Here is a 14,506-nt window from a genome sequence, read left to right as displayed (position 1 = left end):
AAAAAAAGCTATTGTTATAACCCAGAAGGAACCACAAGAATGAAAACGCATCGCTCACGGTTCTTCCACCTGTGTGGCTGGGCACTGGGCATGTGCTACAGGACACTCGGGGCTTCAGGGCAGAGGCTCGTTCGTGAGCAAAACCAGAACGGTGTGCCCTCCTTAGGCCCTTCTTCATTTTCAGGGTTTGAACACTCTCCACAATGCCTTGAAGGTGAATGTCAGGGTAATAAGTAAATCTATTTCTCTAGGTTCCCATCCTTTTGCTAAGACCATGTTCTTCTCAGCCTTGGGGAGGCCTCAGCCACACTCACTAATTTTTTTTCAATATGAAAAAAATTAGTTTTTAGGGCCAGCAGGTGGCATGGTGGTTAAGGTGCTGGAATTCCCACATGGCTGGCCATGGTTTGAATCCCGGACCTGGCAGCTTACTTTCTCACTCTCCTTCTCTCTTTGACTTTCTCTGGCAAAACTCATGTGAAAAATAATATCAACAATAATAACAAATAAATAATTCTCTAAAAAAATTAGTTTTATTTATCATTATTATTTGTAATTTGCTACAGGGTATACATGGTCACCAGAGAGAGAGAGAGAGTAAAAGAGAGAGAGAAAGCAAGTGAGAAAGCAAGTCACCAGTCCCGGGACTTGAACTGTGGTCAGTCATGTGGGAGTCCAGCACCTTAACCACCATGCCACCTGCTGGGCTCCACACTCACCACTTTTACTTGCTCCTTTCTCAGGATGAATCCTGGAGGGTTCTCTGCAAGGGTAACTCCGGTAGAGAAGGGGCCGCTGCGTGTTGGCTGAGTCAGGAGTACCACAGAATTGCTAGTAGAGCAGGCATACCACAGGGCCCAAGTTCACATTCAGGGACCATAGCTCATACATCCTGTGACCTTGGCCTTAACTCCTCCAAGTTCCAATTTCCTCACCTGTGAAACTGGTAGCTACCTCAGAAGGTTCTTGGGAAGATAAAATGAGCTACTCTTTATGTAGAAAAATTAACACAGCTCTTGACACAGAGAGCAGGAACGATAGGTATTAATGGCAATTACCTAGAATACTACTTTGGGGTCAGATTCTGTAGAGGTAGAAAAATATCAGAGAAATAGCCCTCGACTTACCATCAACCTGTGGCAGGAGTTCAGTTAGGAGTCTCTGGGCACATGCCCAAGGACTTACCGCTTGCCTTCGAACCCCGGGTAGCTGACGGTCCTCTGCATGGCCCTCTTCGTGCTGCTCTCCTTCAGCAAGTTCACATCTCGGGGAAACAAGCCTTCCATCAGGTCCATCGTTGTCTTCATCCTGGAGTCTGGATCCAAAATGTCTGCCAGAGATTTGTCTTGGTGGACAATTTCCTTGGCCAGCGCCTCTGTTCTGATGTCTTCCGTGGTCTTCTGAGGATCAGAACTGGTTCTCTTTTCTAAACCCTGAGCTGCACTGACTGGTTCGTGGATGAGGCTTTGGGTCCATACCGAAGGTGGTGGCTCTGGGCTTGGCTGCTCGTCAAGAGACCCACTGAGTTGGGGCTGAACGCCCATGATGATGGGTGGGCTGGAGTCGCTGGCCTCTGAAACCTTGACAGACGTCTGGGGTCTGGAAGCCGGTATCTGACCACCTGCCAAATAGGCCACACCAGACATGTGCCTTTCTCTCGCCACTGTCACCTTGGAAGAGCTGGTGGAGCTGTTAGGGATACCAAAGGAGAGAGAGAGAGAAGTTAAAGGCAGAGTCAACAGAAGGGTGAAGACGGGAGAGTGGAGGAAGCCTTGGGGAGAGGCTTTTTTCATTAAGGCAGCCGCTTCCCAGCTCCGCACTGGGGTGAGGTAGTCGCCTTTCTGAGGTTATCACCCTCCGCTCAAAAAAAACCCCACAGGGTTCAAAAAGGACTCCTAAATCCCATAGTTGGTCTCAGGGAAGTTGTCATCCCCTAAAGAGGATGGATACCACAGGGATTCAGTTTTGGTGAAAGCTGCCGTTAGATCCAGAGCTTTCTGAAAAGTCACTGGTGTGCTGGAAGAAGCTGCCCTAAAGCTGCTAACAGACAATATGGTTTTTCTTTTTGTGTGTGTGGGGAGGTGTTAGGAGAGATCACTTGTCCTACGGATGATGTATTGGAAAATGCTTTCCTCCATTTCTCTGGCTTCTAAGAAAAGATGATCTCTAAACATTACAGACCTTGAACCCTACTCTACTCCTTCCTGTAGTGTGGAATGACTTTGGACAAGCCAACCACTCATAGTTCAGCCTCGTCCTTCCAGGCTCACTGTATCTGTGTGTCTCTGTGTAGCAGAGCTTGCCCCAGATAGGTAAGCCTGTTCAGTTTGGGGTCCAGTATAAGGAGACCTGACTTACTTCCAGACAGAGGCCAACTCCTCCAGTATCAGCTTTATCAGTAATACCTCTATTACTGAAGGTACGGGAATATTACTTCAGTAATACAATAATACCTATAAATAAATAAATACTAATACCTCTCATTACCTATCAGTAATAAACGCGATTTTCATCTCCTGTAGGCTTTTCTCGTTTCACCCTCTCACTGACTCAGAGCTCAGCCAGGGAGGGAGGACGTGTGTACGTGGACCCTGGAATCCACTGTGGCCAGAGACGTGGATCATGCCTCTTGGGTTTTGGATCTCCTGGCACCACTCTCACTCCTCAGTACCCAACGATCGCCAAAGGCAAACAAGTGACAGTCTCACCAGTTGAAGGAGCTAAACTCCTACTCAAAGTCTCCATGCAGGGCTTTCCTGTGACCAACAGGGGAGAGCCTGGGCAGCCTGGGGCACGGAAATCTAGTGCAAGGAAACCGCATCCCCAGCCGGAGGCCTGCTCTGCACACGTCCGCGCTCACCTGCAGAGCCCACCGCCATCCTCGCTGTCCAGTGGCCCCTCACACACAGCCTGGGGGGGAGGCGGAGGAAAGTCATCGGAGCTGTCCAGCAGGGTGTCCTGGTTCGGTGGAGGAGGCGGGGGTGGGGGGAGAGCTTCAAATGTGGGGCTAGAAGTGGCCTTGGGGTGCAAGTCCTTTACAAACACCTCGTCATCACAGTCCTCCCGGGGCAGGGGGGAGGCCAGGAGGACCGACTCGGATATTCGGAGGGAGATCCTCCCTGGAGGGCTGTTGGCCTCGAGGGGCGTGTCTGGGTCAGAAGTGCTGCACGAGCTCGGGAGACTCTGTGGTTTCTTATAGTGCTTCAGGTTTGCAAACTCCGCAGAGGAAGACTCCTCAGGAAGGCTGTCCCCTCTGACTGTGTGGGCCCACTTCACCCGGGGCGGTGGCGGCCACTGAAGCGAGACTCTCTTCCTCACTCCCTCCTCCAGCCCTTGCTCTGGGTGGCTGAGCTCTTGGCCTCTTGGACTAGGAGGCTGGGGCAGGGTGTGACCGTTGCTTCTGGGGGTCACTGCAGGGGTATATGGAAGAAGGGGCTGTCGCCCGGCCTGACTGTCTCTCCCAAGGTGCTGATCAGTGGCAACCTGTGGGCAGCAGCTGGAAGGAACAGGAGAGGGCAGAAGTGGGCTGTGTGGGCTCACTGGCCCAGCCCTGGTGTCGAGAGGCTGCCCCTGTGCTCCTGTTGGCGGTGGCTTGGGGCATGGTGTCCTGCTGGCTTGCCTCTGCTGGTCCAGGGGTCCAGAACACTCCTTGGGAGCTGCGGAGCAATCAGCTGCTTTGCAGCCTGAACTGCCCCAGCCCCTGGCCGGGGTAGGGTGGTGTGTAAACAACGGCATCTCTTCTCTGCCTCTTTCTGAACAACTGAGTGACCTGGAACGGGACAGACAGACACAGGATTATAGCTCAGACAGCGGCAAACACTGAGCCCAGGGTTCCCAATGAGAGTAAGGGGAAGAGTCCCCTGCCCCGCAGAGATGCCGCACACTGTCTTCTCCCCAGCTCACAAAAGAACCAAGCTGAACAGTACGGTCAGGCTAAGCACCTCCAGGGAAAGGTCATGTGGGGGTCTGGGGTCACATGGTATTTCCTTTATAAACCCCCTTTCACCCCCCACCTCCTGCACACACTGCAGGTAAGGGGGATTTTGGGGAGAGGCTTCAGGACATAATATGAAACCCACAGTATATTTTTTTCTCAGCAAACTTCAGAGCTACTTCAGGGAACAGCCCCTGGCTCTGGGGAAATGCTGCCACATCTCGGTGTGCTCCCCGGGGAGGTCTGCGGAAGGCACCTGCACGGGCGGCTGAATGTGCAGGTAGTATTTCCAACCATCTCTCAGTCGCCCAGAGCTTTCGTTTCATCCATGAAATGAAAAATAAAATAAGAAAAGCGGGAGGAGAGTGTGTCACCGAAGGCGTTAAAAAGCAGGTACCTCTGGACAAGAGACTGAGGCTAATAAGCTAATATGATGCACGGTGATGGAAACGGTGACTTTTAAGCTCCAAGGAAGAACACAATTCCCGTGTTCTAAAGGGAAACACAGGACGAAACGAAGAAAGCAGAGTGCAGCACTGCCTGCCCGCCGTGTAGGAGTTAACGTGAGCACGGAGAAGAACCTCGGCAAAGCCACTGTAATTCCACATGTGCACCTCCCTGACTGCTGGGCTCGAGAATCTGAGGACAGATGGCACTTCTGACTTCACAGATGTGACTCCTCGGGGGGAGCTGTGACTCAGCCCCACGCAGAGCAACAGCCAGGGCTGCCCCCAAGTCACCTACATGCCAGGCGAGAAAAGGCAGCGGAGGGAGGGAAGAGAGCAGGGAGCAGGTTAGATCGTCACACACCCTTTTTCTTTCTTGCAGATGTGGGTGGTTGGGTCAAGGGCCTGTCTCTCTTTCTCTCCCCTCTGCCTTTGTCTCTCTCAGATGCACAGACCCTCTTCCCATCACAGACCCTCTTCATTCAGACATGGCTGCGTTACCAGAAGCCTCTTCGTATCTAAGACTGGCTACTGCTACTCTGCACTTCATGGTGGCTTTTCAAGTGGGGATATTGGAAACCCGGAGGCAGGAGGTTCGCTGGGGCCGTTCTTCACCCCCAGGTCTTACAGTTTTGGTGGCTTCAGCCCCCTGCACAAAGTACCCTCACAGTGAATGTCTGCTGGAGAAATGATGTCTCTGCCCAGTGGCTTCTCAAACTATAGGATATGAGCCATTTTTACTTAGCGTCCTGTAAGAGGACATGGATTCGGAACCAGCACGTGGTGTAATGGTTACCTCACTGGACTCTCATGTAGTCGACCATGGTTCGAGTCCTGTACCTGGCAGCTTAAAACTCACACTGGGCACATGTGTGTGCATGCCCAAAATCCCAAGAGGAGAATAGAGGAGAACAGACTGCAGCGCGGCCATCCCCCCAGGGTGATTTCTCACTTTCTGTCTCTGGCAAGCACACGCACCATATAGCAAAAAACTCTCTTTAAAAAGGAAAAAAAAAGGACTTGGGTTCAACTGGACTCTGATGTGTCAATGTTAATTTTGGACCTTTTATTTACTTCATTTGTATCTCAAAACTTTTTAAAAGGGGGAAGTACCAATCACTAAAACATTTAGCAAACACGTACCCTTTATTTATTTATTTATTTATTTATTTATTTATTTATTTATTTTTGGAGAGGTTTTTGCTATAGGGCGCGTGCGCTCGCCAGAAAAAAACAGAGAAAGAGACAGAAAGTGAGAAATCACTCCCCAAGGGGGATGGCTATGCCGCAATCCCCTCTCCTGCATTCTCCTGTTGGGATCCTGGGCACACACGTACACACGCCTGGCGTGAGTTTAAGCCACCAGGTCCGGGACTCAAACTGTGGTTGTCTACATGGGAGTCCAGCGACATAGCCATTACACTAACTGCTGGTCCCAAACACATACCCTTTAAAGATCCAGCACAATGATGTGATGTTTTCAGTTATGTTAGGTCTTAGTTTACATAAATTGTACTAATGTTGCATATTCTAGAAGATAATATTTGAGTTAAACGTTAAGTTTGATTGAGAATGCTTCATCATACTGATTATTTTATGCTTTTTTAGGAACAAAGTTTAGGGTAAAAAAGGTTTTGTTTAAGTCCCTTTTTTTTAAAGAATTATTTTTTTAACTTTATTAATCTGACCAGAGAAGGGCAGTGAGAGAGAGAGAGAGAGAGAGAGAGAGAAAGAAAGGAAGCTGCCAGGTCCAAGACTGGAACCACAGTCAGCCATGTTGGAGTCTGGTGTCCTTAACCACCATGCCACCTGCTGTCCCCTCAAGCCCCTTTTATAGTAAGGTGTGAGATGGTCCCACAGTGTCTGTTGATATGTATCCAGGAATCCTAGTATTTAAGAATGGATTTTGAGAGCAATTAGTCTTACCTTTAAAAATATTGCGTATTTTTGTTGCAGTAAAAAAAAAAAAAAAATTACAACATAATATTTCATCTTAACCGTTTCTAAGTGTATGGTTCAGTAGTGTCAAGTATGTTCACACTGTTATGAAGCACATTTCCAAAACTCTAATATATTGCAAATCCCAAACTCTATACCCAGTAAATAATGTTCCCCAAGACTCCCTCTCCCTGCTCCCTTGTAATTGCCATCTGACTTTCTGTTTCTATGAATCTGACTGCCCTAAGTACCTCATAGAAGTCAAATCACACAGTATTTGTCTTTCTGTGGGTGGCTTATTTCACTTAGCATTATGTCCTGAAACACCATCCCCGTCCCTGTTGTAGCAGGTGATAAGACTGCCTTCCTCTTTAAGCCTGAATAATATTCCCTTGTAGGTATATAATACATTTTGTTTAAGCATTCACCTGTGGCTAGACATTTGGGTTATTTCCACCTTGCCTACTGTGAATGGCACTGCTGTGAACATGGGTATGCAAATATCTCCTAGAGACCCTGCTTCCGACTCTTCTGGACACACATAGAAGTGGCCCTGCTGGATCATATTGTTAATGTTTCCAAGAGCCTCCACGCTGTTTTCCACACTGCTTTGGCCCTCTCCATTCCCATGGAGGGTGTACAAGTGCTCCAGTTTCTCTGCCCGCCAACACGTATTTTCTGGTCTTCTGATAGCAGCTATCTCTGATGATTATGAGCTGACATCTCCCTGTGGTTTTGACTTGCATTTTTCTGATGATTAGTGAGGTTGGACACCTTTTTATACGCTTGTTGGCGATCTGTCTATCATCTTTGGAGAATTGGGGAAGTGTCTATTCAAGTTCTTTGCCTTTTTTTTTTTTTTTTTTTTTTTAGGTTTTTGCTAGAGGGCATGTATGCTTGTAAGAGAAAAAGACAAAGAGAGAGGGAAAGTGAGAATCACGCCCCAGGGGGATGGCCATGCCACAATCCCTTCTCCTCCATTCTCCTTTCGGGATTTTGGGCACATATACACACGTATCCATGTTTTTCAAGTTTCTGAGTCTGGGACATAAACCATGGAGTTGGTTATGTGGGATCCAGCACTTTAACCACCAAGCCATCTGCTGGCCCCCCTTTGCACATTTTAAAACAGTTATTTGATTTCCTGTTGCCGAGTTCCATCTTTCACTTCAGAGTAATTCCACTTTAGCAGTCTCTCAGTCACTGTTAGTTTTCCCTTGTCTCTAGTCTTCATGAATGCACCAAAACTAACCAAAGTCCTCAGCCTCACCTTGAGGCTTGAATACTTGAATACTCAGGTTGAATACTTTCTTCCCTTTGACACAGCAATAAGAGAGAGCACGTAACTGTGAGAGGCTGCCTTTGGTGGTGAGGTCGGTCACTTAATGACAGAACCTGCGGTGGCCTGGGTGTTAGGGGAACTTCTGTGCAGTGCTGAACACGGGTGAGCCTGTGCTCCTGGCTACTATCAGGGATGTGGGCATGAAGACCTTACTGAGGGTGCCGACCTCTCTCTCTCGGGAAAGAAACTAATAAATAAATAAAAACAGCTAAAAGGGATCAGCAGGTGGCATGGTGACTAAGGCACTGGACTCCCACATAACCAAATGCTATTTGAGTAAGAATTTGGCCTCCTAAAAATCACACCAGGCATGTGTGCCCAAAATCCTGAGAAGAGAATGGAAGAGAAGGGACTGTGGTGTGGCCATCCTTCCTCGGGGGGGATTTCTTACTTTCTCTTTCTGTCTCACTGACTCTGTCTCTCTCTGGTGAGTACATGTACCCCATGGCAAAAATATTAAAAAAAAAAGAAAGAAAGAAAGAAAGAAAGAAAGAAAAAGAAAAAGAAAGAAGATAGATAAAAGGCATCTAAATGTAGCGACTAGCACATGGTGTGGTGCTTAAGGTGCTGGACTCCCACATGGCCAACTACAGTTCAAGTCCTGGACCCAGGGTCTTGTTTTCTTATTTTCCCTCTCTTTCTTTCTCTGATCAAATAACAATAATAAATCAAATTAAATAATTATTTTTTTAAAAAAAGAATGTAAATTTCAGTTAAAAAATAACAATACTTCCTGATCATGGTGGCTGCATTTTTTTTTTGAAGAGGTTTTTGCTACAGGGCACATGTGCTTGCAAGAGAGACAGAAAGTGAGAAATCACCCCCAGGGGGAATGGCCATGCCGCAATCCCTTCTCCTCCATTCTCCTCTCGGGATCTTGGGCATGCATGCACACGTGCCCAGCATGAGTTTAAGCCAGTGGGTCTGGGACTCGAACTGCAGTCAACTACACGGGAGTTCAGTGACATAGCCATTATGGCTAACTGCTGGTTCCGGTGGCTGCTTTTATATAACAGTAGCAGAGGTGTGTGTTGGTGGAGGGACACTGTAGAGAAGGTGGATGCAGAAAGAGAGAAACAATGAATGGCATGTAAGAAAATTAAGAAACTGGCTTCACAAAACATGGCTAAGTTATAGGGAGGGTTAAGTGTATTATCAGGTAGTTATGACAGATTAAGTAGAAAGCTTTATGATGCTGCATTAAAACTACATACATGTGGTCAAAGGAAAAACCCTCTTTGGAAATTTCTCCTTATTAAGCTCCATGAGAGTAGTTCAAAAATTCAAATTAAAAAATAAATGACCATTGTATTTTTCGACCTAAAAAAATTACTTTTCAGCTACTTTCTATCTTGTATCTAAAAATTATATATTGAGATTTATTTTTCCCCTCCAGTGTTTGCTGTGAGTTCGTACTACTCTATAAAACTGTTCATGAAATCGCCATTCTTTTCCCTAGCACTTTGGTCACCAGACCTAATGCTTTGCACACAAAACTAGGAGAGCCCAGCCACATAAAAGAGGCCCCCTGCATGACAGCCACAGGCTACGCTGAGAGGAGCATCTTCATTCATTATTCCTCTGGCTTTTTAGAAGTCAGCCATTTTCTCAATAGCATACATTCAAAACTACCGTGAACAAGTGTCATTCATACACAATGACATTTATAAATAAAAAACGAAAAATTTCCCAAGGCCTAGGAAAGTCAAAGTAGGCAGCACGTGACACGACAACATCGCATTTCAACTTCTCGCAGAGAGGAACAGAAAGGGTAACTCCGGCAGCATTCACAGGCAGAGGGCGTCGTAAACACACATACATACCCAGGTCCAGGGCCAGCTGGATAACATGGATCCTTCACAAGACCAAAGCCACCGTCTTCCCCCAAAAGCACATCCTTCAAACACAAGAAATACACAGCATCATTACCAATAAATAGGCACTTAAACTTACCCAGGGTATGAGGTAAAAAGGAGGAGGAACACTTACTTATTGGCAACCTACTGCTGCCACGCACCACGGTGCCATTCTTAGGTTTCTTTCCCATTTAATCCTCAAAGCTCCAGGAAGCATTATGAACCTTCCTCCATCAATGAGGATTTAGGCCCAGGGTCAAAAAGGGCAGAGCCAGCATTTGAACTTCAGTCTGTCTCACCAGCTGCCTCCCTAACACAAATGTTTCCTAAGAAATGTCCGACAACAATGACCTCCAGAGTTTAAAACAACTGCTATTCTTTAAATATGATGATGATGACAATGAAGTGGATGCCCAAAGTTTTGAAACACGAATGGAAAAAATATGGGAGATGGAAAGGAAATAACAGTTTATTTAATTTTGCAAAAATCTTAAATGTTCTGGGCTATAGAGAATCTGTGAACCTGGCTTTTAATTGTGTAGCAATAAATACTCTCTGGGGGAACTCTCACCCACATGTGATGTCACTAACTCTGGGGACCTTTCAGGGATAGCTTTTATTTGTTTTAATAAGGTATTACATATATATAAATAAATACATATATACATATACGCTAGTGTCCTGAAAGGCTTTAAGATCAGTTTTCGGCTGTATAAATTTAGGTCCATGTGATCAGGTCTATGATGAAGATTATGGTTCTGGGGCCAGCAGGTGGCGTGGTGGTGAAGGGTGCTGGACTCCCACATGGCCAACACGGTTCAAGTCCCAGACCTGGCGATTTGCTTTCACACTTTCCCTCTCTCTCTCTCATTCTGTCCCTCTCTGGTCAAATTTTAAAATAAATAAATAAAGTTAAATAAAATAATTCTTAAAAAAAAAAAAAAGACTATGGTTCTGCTAATGGTGACAATACATTCAAGTCTCAATGATTTATGATAATAAGAGACAGGAAGGAAGCGGAAAGACTAAATTCATGTATAATCAATAAATTTAATTTCATTTAATTTATTTCACCATTTTTCCCTCTCCAAAGGACTGCTTTACACCCCCTTTCCTTTTCTTGGCCCAGTAAAGGTATTAACAAACACTAAAAAGGGCCAAAGTTTGTAGAAGGCAAGAGAAGAATCAAACACCTAGCTAGACATGACTAATTAATTCGAAATAAGAAAACACAGAACACTGGTCTGGAAACAACCACTCTTAGCTGTATGGTGAGACTAACTCTGTTTTTAACTAGTTTTAACTTTAAATAAGTTAGATGATGAGAGGATGCAGAGCAGACCTCATCCAGGGCCACTTCTCCAGTCTGGCAAGGCCTGGTTGTTGGGTGGGAGAACGGGAGAAGGAAGCTCCAGAACGCAGTCCTGGCACAATCACAACACAGGGCATGACAACCTATTTTCAGAATTTGTGGGAGCAAAGCAGCACAAAAGAAGTACTTGTTTGGAAATATTTCTCCTCTGCCTTCATAGCCCCCGATTAAAATACAAATATGTTATTTTTCATTATGAACAAAGTACCTAAATACTGTTCTGCATTCAATGGTCTTTCTAGAAAGTTTTCAAAATAACATAAAGTAATGTAATTGGTATTTGACGGAGTCTCTTCACTTCTCTACATCACTGGTGTGTTAGCTCTGTCTTCCAAGTGGCCAGGCTTATGAATATTTTGGGGAAAGAAAAATAACATTCCAAGCTATCCAACCAATTTCTCAACACAACACAATTGTTTATTCACAGAGAATAAACAATAGATTTCGTTTTCACCTACGCGTTTCCATTTCATTTGGAACATGCAGAGAGAAATGAAGAAAACATTTGGCTTGCTATGCTGTTAGCTACTGTTAATGGATAGGTTTGGCCTGTCTGTGTCCACACTGGCATGACAAAATCTGACCCAAACTAGTCTCTGTAGACACTGAGCTGCAACCTAAATGAAGTGCAAGCAACCTGTCCCCTACCCAAGGAGTAGCTTAAACCTAGTAACCAAGCAACTGTGCCTCAACCAATCACAGCGGCCAACCTCTCAGCCACCCCAGGCTGAAAGCTGCCAAATCATGTCCAAATAAGGCAAATGCCAACTGCAGCCAATCAGGTTGGTTTTCTATATCATTTCCTTTTCCTCCTGCATATGTGGTGGGTTGTATTTACTGCCAGATAAAAGTGACATAAAAACTCAGTGTGTTAGGTCTGAGCGCTACTTGGTTCTAGAACTTATCTCTTGCTCAAATAGACTATAAAGTTTAACTACTCTTAGTTTTGTTTTTCTGTAACCCTACTGTTCATCGAAGTTCATCAAATGAGCTGAAATTATATGTTCTATATAAGATTTTTTAAAAAGTTTTAGTGGTGGGACCAGCAGATGGCGTAATGATTACATTGCTGGACCTAAAACTTTCGCTGGGCATGTGTGTGTGTGTGTGTGTACCCAAGATCCCGAGAAGAGAATGGAGAAGGGACTGCGATGTGACCATTCCCCCCGGGGGGGTGATGTCTCACTTTCTGTCTCTCCAGTGAATGCACGCACCCTATAGCAAAAATCTCTCTCTAAAATTAAAAAAAAAGACGTTTTAGTGGTAGGATCAGAGGGGAAATTAACTCTGTTCTTCATTCTAAAGAAATGAAAATGGCTACTGAAGCCTTATTGAGGACTGCCTCTAGATTTTCTGGTATGAGTTTATACTGGGAAGAAAAAAAATTTGAACAATTCTGAATAGAAAATACCTGGCAAGGTGTAGTTATTTTCTCTCAGAAGGCTTTGTGTGCATATTTGTTTTGGAAACAACACAGCAAACTTCTCAATGGGTAACTGTTGAATCTTTGCCTAAGCAGTTTCCTCTGACTAATGCCCCTCCTCCCACACACATACCCCAATTCCTTGTCAATATCCTGCCCATCCTTTAAAGCCGCGTTCAAATCCCATCTCTCTCAAGAGAAGTTCTCTCAGATTCCCTCAACTAGAATTAGAATTACTTTCCCTTCCAATGCATATTATTGATCATTACACCTAAAACATTCAATAGTCATGTGAGAGTATTTACATACAAGGTCAAGTTACTTGGTCAGGGACAGGAGCCTTTATTTTTTTTTCCTTTGTGACTCAGCATGTAATACAGCACGTTTCATACATGTTCTACACATGTTGGCTGAATGGTTGACTTCTCTGCAGGAGAAAACATAATCTGAACTTGGGTAAAGGAGGGCATGTTCCTTTCCCCTGTGCTACCATGTATGTAATTTCCTAGGATCTTCTAGCTGGGAAGGGAACCCTGAAGCAGATCTCTGACCTCCAGGGGAAGCAAAACTCAAGGATGGGCTCAGAATTAGGTAGGGAAATTATAGACTCCAAGGAGTCTGAACACTCAGATTCTAGTCCTAGCTCTGCTTGAAACTGCCAATGGAAAACATTTCATAATCTTCAGTGTTTGAAGCCTTTATTAGAAAATCCTTTCATGTGGGAGTCTGAGTGAGTTTCCCACCTCACCAGGATAATACACAGAAAGAAGTCAGAAGGGAGCCAGAGACCTGGGCTTGATCTGGATAGTATTCTCTCCTGCGTCAGATTATTGTGAGGATTAAATGACATACAAATGTAAAGCATCCTTGGCTAAGAACTGCTAGAAGGGCCTGGTGCTCAGCTATGCTCTACTGCACACGAGTCTCCTGAGGAGTAAGCAAGGTAATGCATGGAAAGCATACTTAGCTGAGAGCCAGAAACTCAGCAATCAGTGACGACCAGTGTCAACAGTTCTACTTTGCCAATGCAAAAGAAAAGAAGCGGGTGCAAAGTTAAAATCTTTAAAATATTCTTGTACAGTCCATGAAGGGGGGAAAACAAAACAAAACACAAAACAAAACAAAACACATGCACAGCAAAGATAACTTTTCCTAAGCAAGCACTCCTGCACTGGGTGATGTCCTAAAAAAAATAGTATCTATATAACTACACATGTGCACGGGTACACACACGCGCGCGTGCACACACACACACACACACACACACACATTTTATAATCTCTGTAAGGAAAGCAGGTAGGGTCACTGAGAAAGGAATCACCTCATGAAAACAAATGCTGCTTTCCTGCATTTTAAAGGCAAATTGAGTAAGGAGGGAGGCAAAGAGGTAGGGGACACCCACTAAAGCTACCAGGGACGGTCCTAGACCAGGGCCCCCCGGATGCACATACCTGGCGCTTGTCTGCGATGGGCGACGACCTGGACCTCACGTGGACAGGGACGGTCAGGACATCTGAGCGCTCCAGCAGGTCCTCGGCTGACATGGATTTTCCAGTCCTCCTGCCGGCAGCCCCCCAAGGAGATGGCTCTCCAGGGGTCCCGACCATCCTCTGGGTGCCCCTTGGTCCGCCATTAGTTCCACTGAACTGCTCTCTCGGAGTCTGGGGGTCCCCGCGACGCCTATCCCCGACGAGGCGCCCACCAGCGAAGGAGCTGCTACGATCTCTGGGGGCCTGCGGGGGCTCCATGGCTGCGAACTGCAGGAAGGAGGCCTCCCTGTGCGGCTGCAGGCTGGCCTCCCGCAGCGACCCGAGGCTGGAGGCTGCGGACAGGCCGGGGCCTGCGGGTGTGGCGGGGCCGGGCTGCCCAGGGCGCTCTGCTGGAACTGCTTCAGCTCGGGCCCCGACAGGCTGAGCGTGGAGCAGGCCTTGCCGTCGCGCTCGAACAGGCGGCGCCGGTCGGCCACCGTGCTCTCGGGGAAGCGCAGCCCCTTCCTCTGCGGGCGCTCGGCCTCCTCCGACACCCCCACCTCGTTCATCTTCTCGGGCTCCGAGTAGGAGCGCTTCTTCTGCTCGGGGGTCAGGCGCCGGCGTGCCCCTCTCCGGGCAGTGGGGGGCGCCAGGCGGGCCGGGTCGCCCTCGGTGGCCGGGGTCACGCTGTGGCGCTCCCGCGGCGTGTGCGGGGAGGCCGAAGCC

General features: G+C 46.6%; 1 protein-coding gene across 1 annotated transcript in view; it reads right to left on the bottom strand.

Moving 5' to 3' along the window:
- SHROOM3 (shroom family member 3) overlaps positions 1 to 14,506 on the bottom strand; it is a 55,577-nt gene that overhangs the window by 16,859 nt on the left and 24,212 nt on the right. The window contains exons 4-8 of the mRNA XM_027769753.1: positions 14,244 to 14,475; positions 13,763 to 14,196; positions 9,484 to 9,557; positions 2,861 to 3,769; positions 1,186 to 1,689 (exon numbers count right to left, since the gene is read on the bottom strand). Of these exons, the coding sequence (XP_027625554.1) occupies positions 1,186 to 1,689; positions 2,861 to 3,769; positions 9,484 to 9,557; positions 13,763 to 14,196; positions 14,244 to 14,475 (2,153 nt within the window). The remainder of the gene's footprint in view (positions 1 to 1,185; positions 1,690 to 2,860; positions 3,770 to 9,483; positions 9,558 to 13,762; positions 14,197 to 14,243; positions 14,476 to 14,506) is intronic.

The sequence above is a fragment of the Tupaia chinensis genome, unplaced genomic scaffold, assembly GCF_000334495.1.
Source record: "Tupaia chinensis unplaced genomic scaffold, TupChi_1.0 Scaffold000086_1, whole genome shotgun sequence".
Classification (NCBI taxonomy): domain Eukaryota; kingdom Metazoa; phylum Chordata; class Mammalia; order Scandentia; family Tupaiidae; genus Tupaia; species Tupaia belangeri.
This window is presented reverse-complemented; position numbering and strand designations above follow the sequence as displayed.